This window comes from Rhinatrema bivittatum, chromosome 17, assembly GCF_901001135.1.
Source record: "Rhinatrema bivittatum chromosome 17, aRhiBiv1.1, whole genome shotgun sequence".
NCBI lineage: Eukaryota > Metazoa > Chordata > Amphibia > Gymnophiona > Rhinatrematidae > Rhinatrema > Rhinatrema bivittatum.
Genome location: NC_042631.1, coordinates 39,397,839 through 39,419,080, shown reverse-complemented (window position 1 = coordinate 39,419,080; position 21,242 = coordinate 39,397,839). Strand labels below are relative to the sequence as shown.

The window sequence follows — 21,242 nt, the reverse complement described above, 5'->3', positions numbered from 1 at the left end:
TCAAAAAAATATAATTTATTATAATTGCTGATTGGAAGTAATAAGAAAACTCAGAAATATCCCTTTCTAATAGCCTACAATGATGTTATAAAAATAAACCTTATTAAAGAAAACGCTGCTGAAATAGTCAATCATTAATATACAGTACAGCTGGACTGGCAAGGAGCAGCATAAAAACAAGAATGACCAATAATCCAAAGTGTTTTTAAAGCATATTGAATGGGAAACAAAACTATTCACTGCTGTTCACCACCAAGATCTGGAGTCCAGATTCTGTACAACTCTAACCAGTTAAAAACAAAACGTGATAGACAAATCAAAATGAAAAAGCACAGTAAGAAGTGTGTAATAATAGTGTGTGAGAGTGTGTGCATGTGAGTATGGGAGAAAGTGTGTGTGGGTGAGTGAGAGAGTGTGAGTGTGTGATCACTTCATCTTCAGTCCCTATATTGAGCAAGATTGACTCAATTATCATTGATCCAAGAGGATCAACACATTCCATCACAGATACAAATTTATGAATTTATTTGATTTTCTTATTATAAAACCTTGCCAGCTCTTCAACTCATGGTGTTCTTACATAAGTATTTGAAGATGAGCTAGCTAAAGAATCATGGAGCATCTGAAAAAGCTCTTAATATATTTTTTGCCTTTAAAATCTTGTTTGTAAAACAGCTTTTTTGCAAAAGTGATAGCTTTTCTGTATATCCTAAATTGAATGGCCCAACTAATACGAACCTCCACTTTCCCTGTCCTTTTACATTGACTTTCTTATTAATGGCAACCTCTCTTTACTTGCTTAAAGATTAAAAAAAAAACAGCCTACCATTTTGTGCTTATAGATTTCTCCCTCAAAGGAGCTAAAAACTCCATTGAATACCATTTTTAAATCTATTTATAGTTTCATCAAATGAATCTGTAATTAAATCACTACTACCAGCAGACGAGAATTCATGAAATTGATCAATACCTGTTTCTTAATGAGGTCTGCTTCTCTTGCTGTACATGGAATTAAGAGAAAGCAGAGTTGCTTACCTGTAACAGGTGTTATCCCAGGACAGCAGGATGTAGTCCTCACATACGGGCGACATCATCGATGGAGCCCTATCACGGAAAACTTCTGTCAAAGTTTCTAGAAACTTTTGACTGGCACACTTAGCATACCATGATCCCTGCAGCCACAGGTGTCTCCCCCTTCAGTCTCGTTTGCAGCAATAAGTACGAGCGAAAAAATAAAACTAAAACAGCAATGCACCCAACTCCGCGGGGTGGCGGGTGGCTTTCGTGAGGACTACATCCTGCTGTCCTGGGATAACACCTGCTACAGGTAAGCAACTCTGCTTTATCGCAGGACACGCAGGATGGTAGTCCTCACATATGGGTGATTAGCAAGCTACAGGCTGACTCATCTTCTAATAGGTCAATGGTATGTAACTCATGCAACAGGCACAACAACCGAGGTGCCATTGACTAAGATGAGGCAGCCTGAATCATAGCAGGCGGATGTGGAAGGAGTTGGATATTACACTGGAAATACGTTTTTCAAGACAGATTGTCCAAAGGCAGAGTCTTGTCTTCCTTCTTTATCCAAGCAGTAATGAGCTGCAAATGTATGCAGAGAACTCCAAGTCGCAGCTTTGCAGATGTCTGCGATATGTACTGAACGGTAGTGTGCTACGGATGTTGACATAGCCATGAGTGCCCTTTACTCGCCCCTGGAAAGGAAGGCCTGCTTTTTCATAGCAGAATGCCAGACAGTTGGAGAGAGTTTGTTTGCCCACTGCAGCTCCTGGTTTGTTTTTGTCAAAAGAAACAAAGAGTTGGGTGGACTTCCTATGGACTGCAGTGCAGTCTAGGTAAAAAGCGAGTACACGTTTACAGTCCAAGGTGTGCAAAATTCTCTCACCCTGGTGAGAGTGAGGCATTGGAAAGAAAGTGGGTAAGACTATGGATTGGTTAAAGTGAAAATCCATTACCACCTTAGGCAGAAATTTGGGGTGAGTGTGCAGAACCACTTGGTCATGCAGGAACCTTGTGTAGGGTGAGTATGTGACAAGGGCTTGTAACTCACTGACTCTCCTAGCAGATGTAATGGCTACTAGGAAAAGGACTTTCCATGTAAGAAATTTTACATCACAGGAATGCAAAGGCTCAAACGGAGATCGCATGAGCCTTGCAAGAACTACATTAAGGTCCCATTCCATAACCGGTGGTCGAAAGGGAGGCTTAAGTTGAAGTAAGCCCCTCATAAATCGACTCACTAGGGGTTGCGCTTTTATTGGGGCATCCCTTATACCTTTGTGGTATGCCGCAATGGCACAGAGACAGTCTGGAGACCAGAATCTGAGAGGTGCCACAGTCAGTCTGATAGAGATGGAGTGGGACAGGAGAAAGGGTAGATACCTTTTTGAGTGCACCACTTGGTAAATCTAGTCCACTTGGCATGGTAAGATTTACGGGTGGAGGGCTTTTGTGAAGCTACGAGAACCTGAGAGACTTGAGTTGAAAGACTGAGTGGTCGTAGGATCAAGCTTTCAACATCCAGGCCATCAAGGCAAGGGTTTGTAGGTTCGGATGGTGTAATCTGCCTTGGTTCTGAGTTATGAGGGTGGGTGTTGTGCCCAAGTGAATTGGTTCTCTGATCGAGAGATCTAGGAGCATGGGGAACCATACTTGTCAAGGCCAATATGGGGCTATGAGGATCATGGACCCGCTGTCCTGTTGCAGTTTCACGAGAGTCTTGGCTATGAGCAGAATCAGAAGATATGTGTTTAGAAGCCCTGGTTTCCAGGGGCGAGCAAAGGCGTCCCTGGGGAAGATTTGTCAACGGCTGTGGAGGGAGCAGAACCTTTCTACTTTGTGGTTCATTTTGGACACAAAGAGGTCGATGGTTGGGCGACCCCAGCGTTGAAAGATTTTGCTCTCTACACAGGGATCCAGAGACCATTCGTAGGGATGGAAACGTCGACTGAGATTGTCTGCTAGGACATTTTGTATGCCTGCTAGATAAGTAGCCCTGAGATGCATGGAGTGTGCTAGGGCCCAGGCCCAAATCTGCACTGATCTTGACACAGCAGATAGGAGCCTGTGCCTCCCTATTTGTTTACCACATTGCTACTGTGATGTCCGTCTGTATCAGAACATAAGAACTCCAGCACCGCTTATGGGAGTATCCCTATTCTGTGCCAGCTGTTAACAGAAGAACAGACGCAACATACCTGGTCCACCATACCCCAGGTTTTCAAAAACCACAATTGCCACATCATCCATTTGTTGTTGAGTCAGCTCAGAAAAAAGCAAGGAAGCAGAAACCACATTCATCTGCTCCTCCAGGAAAAGAACAAAAATTTCTGGATGGTTTAGGGAAGAAAGTGTTCCAAGGATCCATGCTTGTGTCCCATCACATAATCTATTCAAAAAACCTTCTCCTTCTGGGAGGATTGTTTACAACCAATTAAACAACTCCTCTCCAACCTTAACTTGATTTTAAACTCCAGCAAAACAGAGATGCTACTTATCTCACTAGACCCACGTATCTACTCACCCAGCCTTTCGCAACCCTCCTCATTAAACATTTATCTCCCCTCAGACATCAGGGATCTAGGAGCATGGCTTGACAGTCAACTTAACTTAAAAAATTTATAAATACCACCACCAAGGACTGTTTCTATAAACTACAAGTCCTCAAAAAGTTAAAACCACTACTTCACTTCAACGACTTTCGCCTCGTCCTACAATCCATTATTTTTTCAAAACTCGACTATTGCAACGCAATTCTACTTGGCCTCCCTGCCAACAGTATTAAGCCTCTACAGATGGTACAAAACGCTGCTGCCAGAATCCTAACACCAATAAAAGAGAACATATTTCCCCCATTCTGAGCAACCTCCACTGGCTACCCATCAAACAGAGAATCCTTTTTAAAACCCTCACCATTATTCATAAATCAATACACAACATCGCACCGATATCACTCCAAACTCAACTTCGTCCATACCTATCCTCCAGACCCATCAGAAGCGCCTACAGAGGCACACTGTTCGCCCCTCCAGCAACATCATTACTAAGAAAAAGAGCACTCTCAACTGCAGGACCACACCATTGGAACGCTCTCCCCCCAGACCTACGCCTCGAACCCAGTCTACCAGAGTTCAAAAAAAAGTTAAAAACCTGGCTCTTCAGGCAAGCGTTCCAATCTCCAGAATTTAACTAAGCGCCTTATCCTGACTGAACTTGGGAATATTTTGTATTACAGTTATAATATACAATATTATCCAAAATTAAATTTCAATTTAATTTTACGTTTAATTTAAGTTTAACATGCTAATTGGCTTAATTTAAGTATTTATTGTTATTGTTCAATGTTCAAGGATTGTATTATATGTTATTGTTCAATGTATTATATATTATTGTTCAATCTTCTTTGTAAAAAAACACCGGTCTGACCTCCCAGACCAGGGCAATCTTTTCGTTTCATGTAAACCGGACTGATTTGTATTGTATACAGGAATTCCGGTATATAAAAATTAAAAATAAATAAATAAATAAAATATGTGACCCAATATCAAAGGAACTTGTGGAAACAAGTTCAGGGCATAGCGGATACTCTCCCTCAGCAACAGCAAGTGTCACTCAACGCTCTTATTGACAAAGGGCTAGAGTCCTTTGTCAATGAAGTATGGGCCGCATATGACTCTCTTGAAACATCTGCCCATCTATCAGCTGCTGGAATCAGTGCACAGAGGTGGGCTTGGCTGAAGGCCTTGGATCTCAGATGAGAAGTCCACGAAAGGCTGGTAGATCTCCCATGCACCGGAGGCAATCTCTTCGGCGAAAAGATACAAGCCACTGTCTCTCTACTTAAAGATCACCATGAGACACTCCGCCAGCTGTCCAGGTTGCCATCGGACCAGCCATCCTCAGCATAGAAATCCACAAGATGTGATACCAGAAAGCCCTTCTATCGGCCTCGTAGGTACTATGCACTTACTTCTTCAACACGCCCTTTCCGTCAACCTCAGAGAGAATGTTCACGTCAACCAAAACAGGCAAAAACTCAGCCACCCCCACAAACAGGACCAGCATTTGGTTTTTGAAAAGAATACCAGAGAGCAGCAGCCTCTTCAACAATCCCGAACCCAACTTGCCTGTAGGTCTGCTCCATTACTTCAAACACCAATGGAGTGTCATCACCACAGATCAGTGGGTGTTAGCCATCTTGAACAGGTGATATCGTCTAAAATTCCAAATGTTACCCCCAGATTCCCCACCCATTTCTCTGTGGTCACACAGCGTGATAGCATCTCAGCTGCAGTCAGAACTCTCCACCCTGCTGACTACCAGGGCTATCGAAACCGTTCCCCGGTCTGAACACGGCAGAGGGTTCTACTCCTGCTATTTCCTAATTCCAAAGAAAACAGGCGGTCTCCACCACATCCTAGACTTCCGCAATCTCAACAAATTTCTTCAAAAAGAAAAATTCCGGATGGTCTCCTTAGGGACCATTCTTCCCTTCAAGAAGCCTATGCTCACATTCCTATTTCCCCACAACATCAAAAGTATCTATGATTCGTAGTGGGAAAAAGACATTTTCAGTACCGAGTCCTTCCATTTGGACTGGCCTCAGCACCTCAAGTGTTCACAAAATGCCTGGCAATTGCGGCTGCACATCTCAGAAAAAACAGCATTCATGCTTTTCCCTACCTAGACGACAGGCTCATCAGCACCTTATCCCTGTTGCATTCCCTGGGATTTCTAATCAACTAACAGAAATCACATTTGAACCCGTCTCAACTCCTCACCTTCATCGGAGCAGACCTCAACACCACAGTCGCAAAAGCTTTTCTTCCAAGCGACCATGTGAACATCCTAGCAAATCTTGCAAACTCCCTGAGCAATTTCAACTTCGTCTCTACCCATCAATTCCTTACACTTCTGGGTCACATGGCGTCTACAGTCCACGTGACCCCTATGGCAAAGTTAGCCATGGACTCAATGGACCTTAAAGTCTCAGTGGCTTCAAGCTGTTCAGCCACTGTCGTCCCTAATATGGGTCACCAACTAGTTACATCTCTCACTTCGATGATGGACAAGTCAACCGGCTTTACGGATCGGATTACCATTCCAACAGCCGACTCCTCAAATAACTTTAACCACAGATAGCTCCAACTTGGGATGGGGAGCTCACGTCAACTACCTTCAGACTCAAGGTATGTGGACTCTGCTTAAAAGAAAATGTCAGATCAACTTTTTAGAACTTCGAGCAATAAGATATGCCCTTTATGTCTTCAAAGACTGCCTCTCACACAAAAAAAAGTGTGTGAAACTCCCAATCAGAAAGCTGTGCTTGACTCTTATCCACATGCATTGACTATGCATACATTATACAAATTCACAGCTATAAAAGAATAAAACAAAGGAACAGGATTCCTGTCAAGGTTCTCACACCCAAGAGAGCATACAGGCCAAGAGCTCTCGCCAGTATCAATGGACAACACTCTTGGGGCCATAAAAAGTCAGCTATTATCAGCATGCCTGCATTCAGCCTCCAGACCAGCACAGACGAGTACAGATGCAAACAACTTCACACAGAAACTACTCATATCTTTCAGCTGTGGCTTGCCAACACTATAAGAGAATAAACTAATTTTTAAGAGATCAGAAGTTACCTTTAGTTTGGGTTAGATAATTGCGATTGCTCTGAATTAAATCTGTGCAAACTTGCGATCAATAAGTTATAGTGCTACTTTGGAAACTGTGAAACTGCCTCTAAACTATCTAAATTACTTAAACAATAGTTATAATGATCAATTACATTTTAATTGATAAAACTCTCCATAAAACCTCCAACAGACAAACTGGATGAGTTCTTGCTCTGATTAAAACAAACTGATAGATCAGAGTTTGAATAATCAATAAATTCATGAATACAGTGCATTATACAGTTGGAGGTTCCAATCAATAATTACTCTATTTGTGGTGCTTCATTACCTACAGTCAGACCAAAACAATAGTTGACAATAAACATTTCTCACAATTATTTATTTTGTAAAAGTATTATTCCTAAGAAGTCAATTCTATGCCCAGCTCTACGAGTGGAAAAACATTTTAAGCTGTCACATATCAGCTGCTGTAAGAGCTGCCAAAAAATTAAAGGGATTAAAATGCCAATCAAAAACTCCCAACATGAACAACTGGTGACAGTATAAAGATGGTTTTAGTACCATGTCAGCCAGCTCAGCTTCTCTCTCTAAAGCGGCGGGAGGTTAACACACTGACAAAAAGGTAAACTGAAAACTCTCCCCAAGCTTGGCAAGAAAGGGAGACTAACAGAGCCCTCTGCATTGGGTGTGTCTAAAACTAATGACCATTTCCCCCCTCTCCCTTAACTTCGGGGAGTAACCGAGACAAAATGGGCCCTTTATTTTCCGTTATCCTAGTCTCCGTAATATAGGCCATATCTGGTCTTTCATCTACTAAGTCAGGAATAATCATTTACTGGCAATGGATTGCACGATTAAATAAATTTAGCTTAAAGGGTGTTGCATACAAGCCTCCAAATCTACTTTCTTTTTAACAAAAAGAAAATCAGCAGGTACAGATCTAAGTTTAATAGCTGTAGCAAAGAAAAATTAGCATTTTTCCCCTGATGTAGGCCTAGATTCTGATGTCATACAATGCCTCTATGAAGCTTCCTCCCCGATGCACTGGATCTAACATCGGTGTAAACTGGTACCTATACTGAGGCCCCTCCAAGCACTGACATTGATATGATACCACCAGCGCTGCTAGCTTCTCCAGACTGGACACACCCTGTCTGGTTCACTATTGATGCTGCAAATGCCAGTGACCTTATGCTTGCAAGATGATAGTTCAGGATCCTTCCCTTCAGCTCCTCCTTAAACATTGCTGATGCTAATGAAACATGAGGTGCAGGAGGAAAGGTGACATCCTCCTGGATCACTTGAGGAGTATTGGTGACAAGTGACTTTCTGGCACAATCCCCCAGATTTCTTGAATAATGAGCAGCCTTATCTGCAGGGATCATTTGAAAGAAGTATGGCTGCTGCCAGAATCTCCCTGCTCTCAGGTACCAATGTTGAAGCTTCACCGCCTTTTATTGACGCTCTGCATCGGTTCCCCTGATGTTAATACCAATGAAGTGTAATCCTTTGCTTTCATCAGATGGGAGGAGCTAGGAGGATGCTCCAGCTCTCTGACTTCTACTGGTGCTAAAATGCAAAGAGGAGTAACACTACTTTGATGTCAATGCACCACCAGCATCCAGTGCAGCTCCAGAGCCTCTCAAGGTATATGAGACATCTTCAAACAGAAGAGCTTCTCCATATTCTCTTGTCTGTTACAAAGACCTTTGGGAGACATCTTCTGACAGGTGCCACAACCAAAGATATTGTTCATAGCAGTCACAGCACATGTAAATCATGAGGACTGGTGACAGACAGTACACTGCTAGCCTCCTCCTCTCTCTGGGACATCGCCAAAAAAAAACCTAAGTGAGCTCAAAACACCCCATTTAGTTGTTTGTCCATCTTCATGACCACAAATCCAAAAAAGATCAATGCAGCTTACAACAGAAAGCATAAATTTCAATACATAAAAATAACTTTCAGCTTACAATATAAAACACATTTTCAGAAAGACCAGATAGACTGATACAGCCACATAAAAAGTAATAAACCTGAAAATGTAAACAATTTATGTGAAGAAACTAAAGGGAACATTTCTGAGAGAACCAAAGGAGGCCACAGTGATTTTTTTTTTCTGTTAAAATGGGAACAGAGACAAAAGCTGGCTTCACAGAAAGACTGAGGAAGGTCCTGCATGACCACTGTGACAAGGGAAATCCTGCACATACTCAGTAGAATATGTCAGAAAGCTCTGGAAGTTTTAGAGTTACTACTTTGGCCTGGACTCCATCCAACAATGTCACCTATCTATGAGGACTAAGTACTATGCTTTCCTTTGAAGAAAGTTACCAGAGACTTTGAAACCCCCCATACACTTCTGAAAACTGCCTCCAGAACATTATCTTGTATTTGATTAATGTACAGCACTGTGCTTGAGCTCCATGGTAGGAGAGAGGTTCCAGGTGAAGAATTGCCATACAGGAGCTAGTAAGGAAGGGGGAGGGGGACGGCAGCTGGGACCATACCTGTACCACAGTGATGTTGAGCCTGCCAACAGTTCCCATGGCCCCTTCGTACTGTAGTTGCTGTGCAGCCTGTGAATCTAACTGGATTTGCTGTTGCTGGTGAGTGGGGGTGATACGCAGGAAGTCCTGAGGAAGCTCACCAATGAAGACCTTTAGGAAAAAAGAGCAAGAAAAAAGCACAGTCCATCAAAATCAAAGCTGTTTATCTTAAGTATTTCCTCTCAAATTTTGTCAACTTAATAGAAACAAAAAAAACCCCACAAAATTTGACAGATAAATGCCACCATGCTCATCCTACCTCTGCTTTCCTACCACAAAGGATACTCTGAAATACGTTGACTTTAAGCTATTAATGGAATTTTGTTTCCATCATTCTACCAGGGAAAGGTGGTACCTGCATCCTCCATTCTGTCCTTGCTCCTGAATGCAAGTGTCCACATCTTTCTAATTTTTTGTTTTTTTTTTAGAAATTCCTGTCCGGTGAAAAATGCCTCTTGTGCCTTTGAGGTATTTGAATGCCTTTATCATATTCCCCCACCACCACCACATCTTCTAGGGAACACATTTAGGTACTCGTGCCTCACCTCACTAATAGAAGACACAAGTTTTAAAGAGATACAGCCAAAACAGTCTTATGACTAAACAGAGAAAGATGCTCGCTCTATTATCCTGCCCCTCTACCTATCCTGCTAAGTACAGTACAATAGAGGGTGCCTGATCTGGATTTATAGAAATTACTGTACCCTGTATTTTATACAAGTCCTGTTCAGATAAACCCAATTCTACAATATGATCAACACCAAGCGGGCAATAATCAAGGTGGCTGAGGACTGCCACTGCAATGACTGAGCTAAGTGAATTGAGAGGAAATATAAAATAGGGGGGGAAACCTAAAGTGGATGCAAATGAAGGCTCATGGCATTGTAGCCTAGCAATTTTGATGGTGTTGGATGCCTAAAAAGGGCAAGAGGATACTTCGGGGGGGGGGGGGGGGGGGGAATTTTTTTTTTTTCTTTTTAACACGTACATTTTGGGATTCCAACAAACTTTTTATCATCAAAAAAATTTAATCTAGAGAGTCAGAATAGATCTTTCAAGCATACTTGGCACTACTAGCATAGTAGAAGTATGAAATAATAATTCTGGGTTAATTAGTATGAAATTGTGAAAGGTCATCTGTTCTTTCTATCCCATGCTGTATAATTAAAGAATGTTTTATAACATCGGCTTCATGCTCTCCTCGTTATTGCGGATTTATGCTAGGCAGAATAATAATACATTAACTAGTCAAGGTTTTTCTCTCCAATTAATTTTTTTCCACATTTTGTACAAATTGATCTCACTGCGTTTGCTATTAGGATGTCCAAGGTATCCCCCTTGCTGTAATTAAATTGTAGTAATAGTAAAGAGAAAGTTACAAAAAGAGAAAGTATTTTTAAGAGTAGATTTCAAAATCACAGCCTAATATAGTGCTTAGTGTTCACTTACAGTAATATTCTGTAAAAAAAAATCAGCGATAGCCTCCTGTAAGAAAGGAGGATGGGAGATGAGTAAAACATGAGCTATAATCCGGAACATGGGAAATCTATCTTAAATTTGCACAAAATTTCCAGTGTAAATTTTCCCTCTCAAAACCCTATCCCAGAAGAGATGTCTAGGCAGTTCCAGGAAGCCTCACCAGCTCCCAAAGTTAAAAGACATCTAATTCAAGATGATCCCTCAGTGCCACTCTTAATGATTGGCACGGGCAGCCATCACCTACCATCCCCTCCTTAGGACTGAGTGCATCTTATTCAAAATGACCTCAACAAACAGTACACTCGAACCACAGTCTGCTATGCCACACTGCGAGCTACTTATGTATGCCAGACATCCCCATGACTGCTATTTTAATGTTAAAAATGTTTTTCAGCCCTGTCTTTTTTTTCTCTTGGGTGCTCTGTGCTCTTAATGGTATCACAGTCTAACCAAAGGAAAGAAAGCAAAAACACAAAGTTTTGCTCAAATTATCTGCTAACACTGCACAACTAAAACAAGTAGGTCAGTGTAGGCCCATCTATAGAAATGCTGCTGTAGGAAATATATTGAATAAGTTGGAATTTTTTTTAAAACAAATTTATTTACAATTTCAACATAGTAAATACAAAAAATAATTGTATTTTCAACAGAAAAATCTGGCAATACAATAGAAGTTACCAGTACTTATTGATTTCCTCTCTGAAACTAGATCAGACTTGCTTTGTGTTACAAAATCATGGTTTCTCCACTCTGATTTATGGATTAGCTTCACATCTCAAACTATGAAGTTTATTCTCTAACCCACTCATGCAGTTGAGTGCTACTAGTTGTTGTCAAAGACTTATCTTAGGCTGACAGTAATTCCTTTTAATATTCCCCACCTGGAACTTCTCATGCATCTCTCCCCTGCAGGATGAGGGATTTGCTTAGCCTATAACCCCTCCCCCCCCCCCCCCCCCCCCCCCCCCCCAACCCCTGGCTTCTTGAGTATCCATCATTCACAGCTGACAGTCCTGACTCTGTATTGTTCTCAGCAATGTCAACTTACACATTAAGACCCTCCTCCTCTGCTTACAATATGACAGCCATGGGGTGGGTCCATGCCACCGACTCCCCCATGCATTTGCGAGGTCATATTGCACAAGAATTGGCTAGTTCAAGATTACTTCCACTATCAATGCACAAAGTTCATTGGTTGGATCATTTTCAGATTAGCTTCCATATTGGAATTCCAATGGGCCTTAGTTGTACAGTTTCAAGTTCTTGTTTATAGATTAATCACTTGCATAAAATTTGGTTGCAACATCTCCAAGAATCTCTAGCTACAAATTCAAATATAACAATAACTTATTGGAATGCAACCCTTGGTGATTTTCCAGACAAATAAGAAATTTTCCTGATAGCTCCATGAAGCTGAAAAACAGATGGCTCTGCAGGAAAAAAACCAGAAACTGAGAGAGGTCCCATGCATTCACTAGTCAGAAAAGTATAATACTTGAGTGAAGATTCAACCCGGGCTCAGTCGGCTGATGCCAATCACATGAAGAATCTTGTATCCTGCTTGTCCCCTGAGAAAATAGCCTTCACCTGCTGAGAGCACAAGGCGCCTTCTGCTGGGTTATCAGCATTACCCACCTCTGAACTTCTAGCAACCTGAATGATGATACAACCAAGACATTGAAAAAGGAAGCCAAAGGTGGACAAACCTAAACCAGCAAAATTTATTTTATTTACAGAAGTTCAGTTTCTTGACCCATCCTTTCCAATAGCAATGATTTCTGAAAGGAAACATTGGCTGAAATGAGAATTAAACACCAAGATCTTTACAAGATATGCGCAAGGAGGGATTAGTGAAAAAGGGATCCATTTGAATCAGATGTTCCAGTATCTCGCTCTGGGACGTTATAAAGCATCCAGATCTTGATAATAAATTGTGATCTGGGTCATCTCAAGACTTCACAGATGACACGAGAAAAATCCCACAGTTTAAGGATCTGGGCCACTTTTCTATAGCATCAAAAGGCATGCCAACTAATTATGCAGATGAGTAAACCTGCTCAAGTCAAAGCAGAAGATCTCACAAACTTGCCTGAATATCTTTCAGCATGAGAAAAATGGCAGAGGTATAGCACGGCTGGACATTTGGCCATTAACATGACTGGGAATTTGAAGACTAGAGGCCTTGCTGCATAAACTAAGGAAAGCAGAGACTGGCCTTGTGCCTGAGGTCACAGCACTGTGTACAGGAGCTCAAAGTTTGAATCCCTTCACTGTCAGGGCTGGTTGGGCCTAGGTACACCATAGAGTAGGTGAATTCAGGTCCAATGAAGGAGGGAAAGCGACTACACCCTGTAGTGGACGCCCTAGTCAGCCAACAAGTGATGCTGAGTAGAAACCTAGTGAAGCTGTCTGGAAAGAGGATCAATGACAGAGAAAAAAGCAAAACAAATTATAAAATAAAGGGGAGCAGAACATTTTGAAGGAATATTTTCTTTTTCCAGAAGTCTGGTTTCCTAGGTTTTCCTTGCATGTGCTGGTCTCTGGGTACTGAAGCATATGGAACTTAGGAATGTGGCCCAAATGTTCCAGAAGACTTTAGAAAACTGGTTCAGTGCACCAGGAATTTTGAGAACATGGGACTTTTGCAATTAATTCATGCCAAAAATTATCTTAAAATATTTCAAAATCTGCAACCAGGCAAATAAGAAAATTTTGGACAATACTGGAAAAGCACATTAATTCTATTTATTGGAGGTGACAGTCTCCAGGATTTAAAAAGCTGAGCTATGAGTCAGAAAAATTCCTGGGCTGAAAATTCAAATCCCTTCTCTACTATTTGCCCTCTATGTGAAATTGGGCAATTCATTTAATCTCCCTTTGTTTCTGCTATACTAGGGCAAATATAAACACTGTTCTTATTTGTCTACCCCCATCTGAAGTTCTCATGGTTGTTTAATAGGTGCTTCCAGGCCATCCATCCTAGAAGTGGCTGCATGTATGTTTCTGAAATATTGAAGGCCACTGAGACTCTGGAAGATACGATATAAACCCAAGGGAAACCGGCAGAGTTACATTAAACCAATTCTGCCAGGCAACTTTATTCTCTATACAAGGTATAAAATTTTCAGTGTTTACAGAAAGTATTTCCCTTCCAATTGTCAATCTTTCCTAGTAGTCTCACCAGCTTCCTAAAATTTTAAATACACTAATAACACCATAGAAAAGGATCTCAAATGCCCATTGCAAATCAAAAAAGTAGTATTCACATGTCAAACAAAAAGAATAAGGCACATCCAAACTGCATCACAAGCTTGGGTAAAGAAGAAAACATTCATGTACAGCAAAGCCAACAGGACAGTGCATCCATCAAGAGTATCACTCCATTAAGCAGGAGACAAAGCAGCCTGGAGGGGGAAGAGTGAGATGGCAGAAAACGAGCCTTAATTCAATCTGAAATTCTTCAAGTCTAACTCACCTTCTGGTCATGGTATATCCACAGCCCAGATGCAGCCAGCTTTACAACTTGGACACATCACCTGCGTTCCTTCTTAGTGACCCATTCAGCACTGCCCAAAAGCAGCAGGGCAGCTACAACTCCAGGGTTCACAAAGATCGAAAGCGAACAAGAAGCTACTCCAATCTCTTATCGTACTCCCGAGGGATGCAGGAAACTCAGGAAAACATGCTTGGACTTCTAGCCACTGGAATATTTTCCCCTGCTAGATCTATCCTGGATCCTGCTATGCTCCCCCTTCTATGAACCTCTTCTTAGCAGTCCGTGCTCTCCCGTTCCATGTGGCACTGTAGACACTCACACCAAGCAGTGCTCTTGCCTGAGAGCTCCTTGACGGCCTCCTTACAGCACAGAGACATGAGGACTCTCAGTCCTCCCAACTTACCAGCAAAGATGGCTTTAAAATTCTATCCTTGGCATGAAAAACAAGAGAACTGTACCACCAAGCCCCAGTCTCCCAAACAGCAGCTTGAGTAGCCAACACAGAAAAACAAAGTATGATGTCAGCTGCCAAGCAACCTCTTCTTGTATTATGATGGCTTGAGAATACAATCAGTCAGAAGGATGTCTCTATGCTGCCCAGCACCTACACAGCACAAGGGCACCGGAGGCGCAGGGGACTAGCACAGTGTTATCAGCTGCCATAAGTAGTTACTGCATAATGTTTGACAGCCTGTCTTAAAATATATCTTTCTCAATCTTATGAAGCACTGAGGAGGGAAAGTGCTGGGCCAATACATTGAAATCCTCAGTTTAGGGTGTGGCAGCAGGCAGATAAACAAATAAATGTTGGGAATTTTTCAGAAAGGAACATAGAACAGCAGTTCTCAACCGGTGTGTGGCGACAACAGCGTGTTGCCAAGCACATGCAGGTGTGTTGCCACACTTCCTGGTCCCCCACTGGCCCAGCTGCTCCTCCTGCTCCAGCAAAATGGAACTCTTCCTCCGCCCGGGCAGCAGAAGAACTGGAGTCAGCAGCACGGTCTCTTCTTCCCACCCCTGCAGCCCGGAAGAGGAAATGAAGTGCAGCGCCGCACATGCGGGAAGAAGAGACCTTGTTAGGTAAAGTCTCTGCAGAGTCGACCCGAAGAAAAAATCAGCAGCACCGGCCCGGAGCAAAACTAGGAGCAACGTCAGCCCCCGCAGCCAATGGGACTCCTTTCTCGAGGCCGCAAGGGCTGGAAGTGGATGAAGTTGTTGCTTCACTAGTTCAGAGGGGAGAGAGTGTGTGTGTGTGTGTGTGTGTGTGTGTGTGTGTGTGTGTGTGTGTGTGTGTGTGTATGTGTATGTGTGTGACAGCATGTGTGTAATTGTGTGATTGAGAGCCTATGTAAGTGAGAGAGCAAGCATATGTGTGACTGAGAGAAAGGAGAAATTTGCAAACAACCTCTCCTCCTCCTAATTCACAACAATCTCCAATCTCAGGGCACCTGGAAATTGAACCTTTCCAGGTATGAATAACAGAGCATTTTTTAATCCTTATTATTTTTAATTATTGGGATTTTGTGGCTGTTTTGAAATATTTTATTGGCGTCCAGAAATTTTTTATATAAGTTTTTAATTATTGGATATTCCATTCATTATCTGTTTTGAAATAATCTGTTCTTTTGTTAGTATGGTTTTGCTGTTATTGATTTTATATTTCTTGCTTTATTTTATGAAGACTGGTGATGTCTCTTTTTCCTTTGTTGCACTGCATACAGAGACTCTGGCTTTTTGCGGTTTCCAGTTCAGTTTTTGTCTGCATGTTTTTAGTTATGCTTTATGGTCTCTTTATCCGGTGAGGGTCTGAGGTGAGGTATTCTGTGGGCATGTAATTGCTAGTAGGGCTCTATAGCAGCCTAGCTTGGTCCGTTTTCCTAATAGGAAGTGCATTGGTGTCTTAAGGCCGGGTTTCAGTGTTGCCTTTTTTTTTAGGTAAGATGGTTACTGTTTGAGTGCTGGAAGTTGGAGCTGTTCTAGTATGGGAGTTTTACTATTTATATAATTTATTCATTTTCCCTTATGACATTCTTAACAAAAAAAAAGTAATATGGGGCTTTTTTTTCTGCCATAGATTGTAATGAGCAGTGTGTCAGTCATATGTCCCGACTGAGTGAAGGTTGAGAACCACTGTCTTAGATCATGATCAGTTAATAGGTCAGCAGGACCCAGGTCCTGATTGTAATTACCTACAAAGCACAGCACATTTTTATTACAAGAACATATCACACATCATTATATCTATTTTCTACCAATTACTAGCAGTACCCGGCCACGCGTTGCAGTGGCAGAGTCAGGTTCTTTACCCTCCCTCCCCCTTTCTCATTTACCTCAGTCACTCACCCCCCCCCCCTTCCCTCCCCTGTCCCCACTCCAACTCTCTCCCCTCACACTCACCTCTCCCCTCATTCTCCCTCCCCTGACACTTACCTCCCCCCTCATTCTCCCTCCCCTCACTGTCACCTCCCCCTGCCTACTGCCTACCCTTCAGATCAGAAAACCTTTGTCTTGCTATTTCTGTGGGAATCCCCCCATCCAAAAAAAAAACCCAAAAAAACCCCAATCCCAACCCTTTAAATCAAATAACCACCCCCCACCCCCCACCCTCCTGCCCCCTCCCAAGACCTGGGAAATTAAAATTGTTGGTGCTACCTGTGGTCTGTCCCTGGGCGTCTGTGCGCGTTATGTAGCCAAATAGGTGAGTGCCTAACCAAATTTGCACTTCCAAATTTGTTTTGTGGTTTGGGGAGGGCTATTTTGGTGCGTTCCTGAGATCGTGCAAGTTTAGTGTATGTATCTGTGTGTGAACCTCCCCCTTCCCCCAAAAAACAACCCTATGAGAAAAGTTCTCTTAAACTAACCACCCCACACTCTCCTGCCCCCCTCCCCCAGCCATGCGAAAAACAGTAGCCCCCCCGCCCCCCCAGAGTTGCTGAATGAATGTAAACCTGCCCCCCCTCATGACCCCTCCCCAAGATGTCCGCAATAAATTCCTCACCACCCCCCACCCTCCAGACCCGATAAAAATGTCAGTCGGTGGAGCGCACGTTTAGGAGCGGTCTGGGAGCGATGTATTGGCATTGGTCCGTCAGCTGCGAGCACTGAAACGGGTTCAGACGGCCCTTTGCCCTTACTATGTCAGTGGGGTGGAGCAATGGCAGCGGTAGGTCCTCTGACATAGTAAGGGCAAAGGTCTGCCGGCTGCCAGTCCTGAAAATGGCGCTGAGGGGGCCCTCGCCCTTACTATGTCACATGGGCTACTGCCGCCATTGGTGTCCCCGAGTGGCATAGTAAGGGAAAGGGCCGTCGGCGTCATGTTGATTGCTGGCAGCCAACGGCCGTAGTGCAGGAGATGTGTCCTGGACCGGACCGGACCGGTCCTGGCACCCCCCCCCCCCCCCCGCCCGCTGGAGCCTCCCAGACTTCTGTCAGGTTTTGTGTGTGTTGTGAGGGCCTGGGAAGTAAATAAATTTGGCATGTGTGGGGGGTGTGAGGAGGGGGGTTTTTGTGTGATGGGAGGCTGTGGGAAGTAAATCAATTTGGCATGTGTGTGGGGGGCGTGAGGAGGGTGGTGGGTGTATTTTATCTGTAAAAGAAATAGTTATCTTCCAGTGAAAAAAGTGCACGAATGTGTTAAAATGGAAGTGAAATGTGGACCTGGACTGGCAAAATGATTAGTGTAGAGTGTGTTAGTGTAAGGTGTAATAGATGGCGCTTACGTCCAGATGTCGTCGCTGTTTTCTGGAAAAAAATTTTAAACCTATTTTACCTGTCACAGGTATGACATATCTGTAATGTAAGTACAGAAGAACCTTCCTGTATGCGAAATGAAGGTTGTGTCCAAATTTGAAAGCAATTGGTTCAGTGGTTTCTGAGATTAGCGATTTTGTCCAAACTATTTAACATTTTTATTTATATAGATAATTATTTTTTATCTTTGTTCTACAGCCAAATTTGTTACATATATTTTATTCTTATTAAAATTAAAAAAAAAAGAGTGTTCCTATCAAGAATCAGTAAAGATTATTGTAAGTTGGATTGAACTATGCTAAACAGAGAGATACAATAAAACCTTTGATTGTCAAGCCTCATATATCATGAACCTTTTGTTCTAGAAATTCCTTTCCCCTGAAGCAGAGTTTCTTCTTGTGCAATCCTAATACTTTTCAGATATCTGAATGTCTCTATCATATCTCCCATGTCTTGCCTCGCTTTTAGAGTCGCATGTTTAGATTTCTAAGTCTCAGCTATTAGGGCAGACTCTGCATCATTTTGGTAGCCCTTCTCTTGCCCGTCTCAGTTCTATCTATATCCTTCTGGAAGTAAGGTCTCCAGAACTGGTAGTTACTGAAACTGAACTTGCCTTGCCTTCTCGACTAATTCACCACTCCTTTCAGCTTGACTTTATATTCTTCATTATGCTCTTCCTTCCAAGAACTCTTGTACATTTTGCCTGTCTTTTTGCCCTTACATTCTTAAGTCGTCTCTTTTTAAAATCAAAATCGGTCTCTTTATGATCTTATTTATGTTGTTGTTTTTTCTATAGCTCCTTTTAGGTTAGCCTGCTGTTTTTCCATTACATTCTCCCACTGTACCAGTGTCTCCTTAAGATACGGTCCCATTTTGCTGAAGTCAGTATTATTTTAAGTCATGGATTTTGATTTTTGGGGGGGTTTTTTATTAACTTATGTTGGCTGCTATATCAAACCATGCCCCATCTGATTATCATTCGCTCAGTTGGGTGCCTGTCTAGACATTAGCAAAGTTATCTCTATTCATAAGAATCAGGTCCAGTATTGCCCCTTCCCTCATGGGTTCCATTTTTGTTCATCTGAGGAGAGCCCCTTGATGGAAGTTCAGGATCTCTCTACTTCTGACCAATTCCACAGCAATTTTCAAAAGTACCTTTATGCTCATAAAACTTTTTGAAAGTTCTATGGAGTGAATGTGAATTTTCAAAGGAATTACACACACAAAAAGTAGCAATTTTAAGAAGCCCATTTACATGCATAATTTCGTTTGAAAATTACCTCCTTAGGAGGAAAGTTTTCAAAGAGTTTAGGATCCTAACTGTAGTAGTTAGGCTCTTAAATTCACCCTTTTGAAAATTACTAAGGATGAGTTCCTAAACTCCCTAAAAAGTAGAGCAGAGTTAAGGTGAGGGCAAAAATTTGGTATTTAGTAAGGATTTTCAGGAGACAAAATCTAGGCAAATTAATAGCAGACCTAAATTTAAGACCCTAAGTTGTATGCTGCTAAATTTAGGTGAATTTCAAGCTGAAAACCTAAGGGGCCTATTTACTACAGCTTTTTTAAAAAAAAATAAATTTTAACCAGTCTATTTCTGTGAAAAATATATAGTAAATGTCCTCCTAATGTTGGCTGAAAATAAGTTTCTAAGCTTAGGCACTGAGCCTTTTACCTTATAAACTTACCACTTACCTTACATATATCTTTCCAGACATTCCGTAGCAATAATCTTAAGAAGCAACACGGCATTAAAGAACAGACTTGCACTAGGATCTCAGGGAGGAATAAGACAAAAAATGTTGCCAAAGTAACTTGTACTCTGATTTTTTGTCTCAGCTTCCAAATTCAATGATTCAAAAGATGCAATCTGTTTCATAGCACATGCCTAAACTTCCAATAGTGGTTTGACTTCAGTCATCCAACAATTAAAGACTGTAAAGAGATGCCTGAAAACTAAATAAAAGAAAGAACACTTAGGGCTGGATTTTAAAAGCCCTGCGCGCGTAAATCCAGCCGGATTTATGCGCGCAGGGCACTCACGCGCCGGCGCACCTATTTTGCATAGGCCGCTGGCGTGCGCATAGCCCCGGGATGCGCGTAAGTCCCGGGGCTTCGTAAAAGGGGCGGAACCGGGGGCGTGACGCCGGCCCGAGGGCGTAGTTGAGGCCTCCGGACCAGCCCCCGGGTCAGGTGATGGCGCGCCAGCAGCCCGCTGGCGCACGCAGATTTACGCCTGCTTTCGGCAGGCATAAATCTGCCAACAAAGGTAGGGGGGGGAAGGTGAGGGGAGGCAGAAGGAACGTTCCCTCGGAGGGAACAGGCAGCGCGCCGGGCTTGCCACGCAGGTTGCACAAATGTGCACCCCCTTGCGCACGCCGACCCCGGATTTTATAAGATACGCGCGGCTGCGCGCAAATCTTATAAAATCCAGCGTACTTTTGTTCACACCTGGTGCACGAACAAAAGTACGCGCGCGCGTAAATTTATAAAATCTACCCCTTAATGTTGGGAGATTGTGTTCCCCAACCTGATTGTTTCTAGCTGGTTGTAATTTATCTTTCTGCTGCCACCGATGGCAAAAAGTGGGAAGCATGATAGTAAAAGGGATGGGGGAAGGAGCATGTTAAAGAGAGGCTGACTTGTTGAGACACAGGAAGGCTATGGGTGGATGAGCAGCTTTGGCTGGATATATCTACAACTGTTTGTATACAATACATGCATTTTGGTGTGTGACACGGTGTGGCTGGTTATGTACGTATATTGTAGGGCATAGAGAACATGAGATGTTCAGTCTGCATGAAAGGAACTTAAGCTACAGCCGAGTAGGGATAGGGGTTGACAGTACAGTAGGTAGATATAAAAGAGCAGATCAAATGGAACAAGTGATCCTTTCCTTCCAATATCTTATGTTACTAAAGGCAAAAAAAAAAATAAAATAAAGAGGTGAAAAGTATTAAGATAGAAAATGAATTCAGTTAAAAAATGGAAATATAGAGAAGATATATATAAAGAGAAAGAAATAAAGGAGGAAATCTGCCTCAGTAAAATGGAATAAAGGGCTGAAAATCTTTGAGGCTGATATTCAGCACCACTTAGCCAAATAAGTTCGGTCTTGTCTGGCTAAATGGTGGCATCTGAATATCCGGCTGCATTCAGCTGCCATTACTTAGCCCAGGGCTTCCCAAACCTGTCCTGGTGTCCTCACAGCCACTTGGGTTTTCAGGATATCTACAATGAATATGCATGAGATAAGTTTGCATATACTGGGTCTCCATGATATGCAAATTTATCACACGAATATTCATT

At 42.5% G+C, this 21,242-nt stretch overlaps 1 protein-coding gene across 6 annotated transcripts in view; it reads right to left on the bottom strand.

The window, feature by feature from the left end:
* TOLLIP (toll interacting protein) overlaps nt 1-21,242 on the bottom strand; it is a 155,656-nt gene that overhangs the window by 70,832 nt on the left and 63,582 nt on the right. For 4 of the 6 annotated variants that reach the window (XM_029582830.1, XM_029582832.1, XM_029582831.1 and 1 more), the window contains exon 2: nt 9,173-9,322. In XM_029582830.1, the coding sequence (XP_029438690.1) occupies nt 9,173-9,322 (150 nt within the window). Of the gene's footprint in view, nt 1-9,172; nt 9,323-14,165; nt 14,457-14,589; nt 14,672-21,242 lie in introns of those variants that run through there. The other 2 variants (XM_029582835.1, XM_029582834.1) reach the window with 2 other exon arrangements.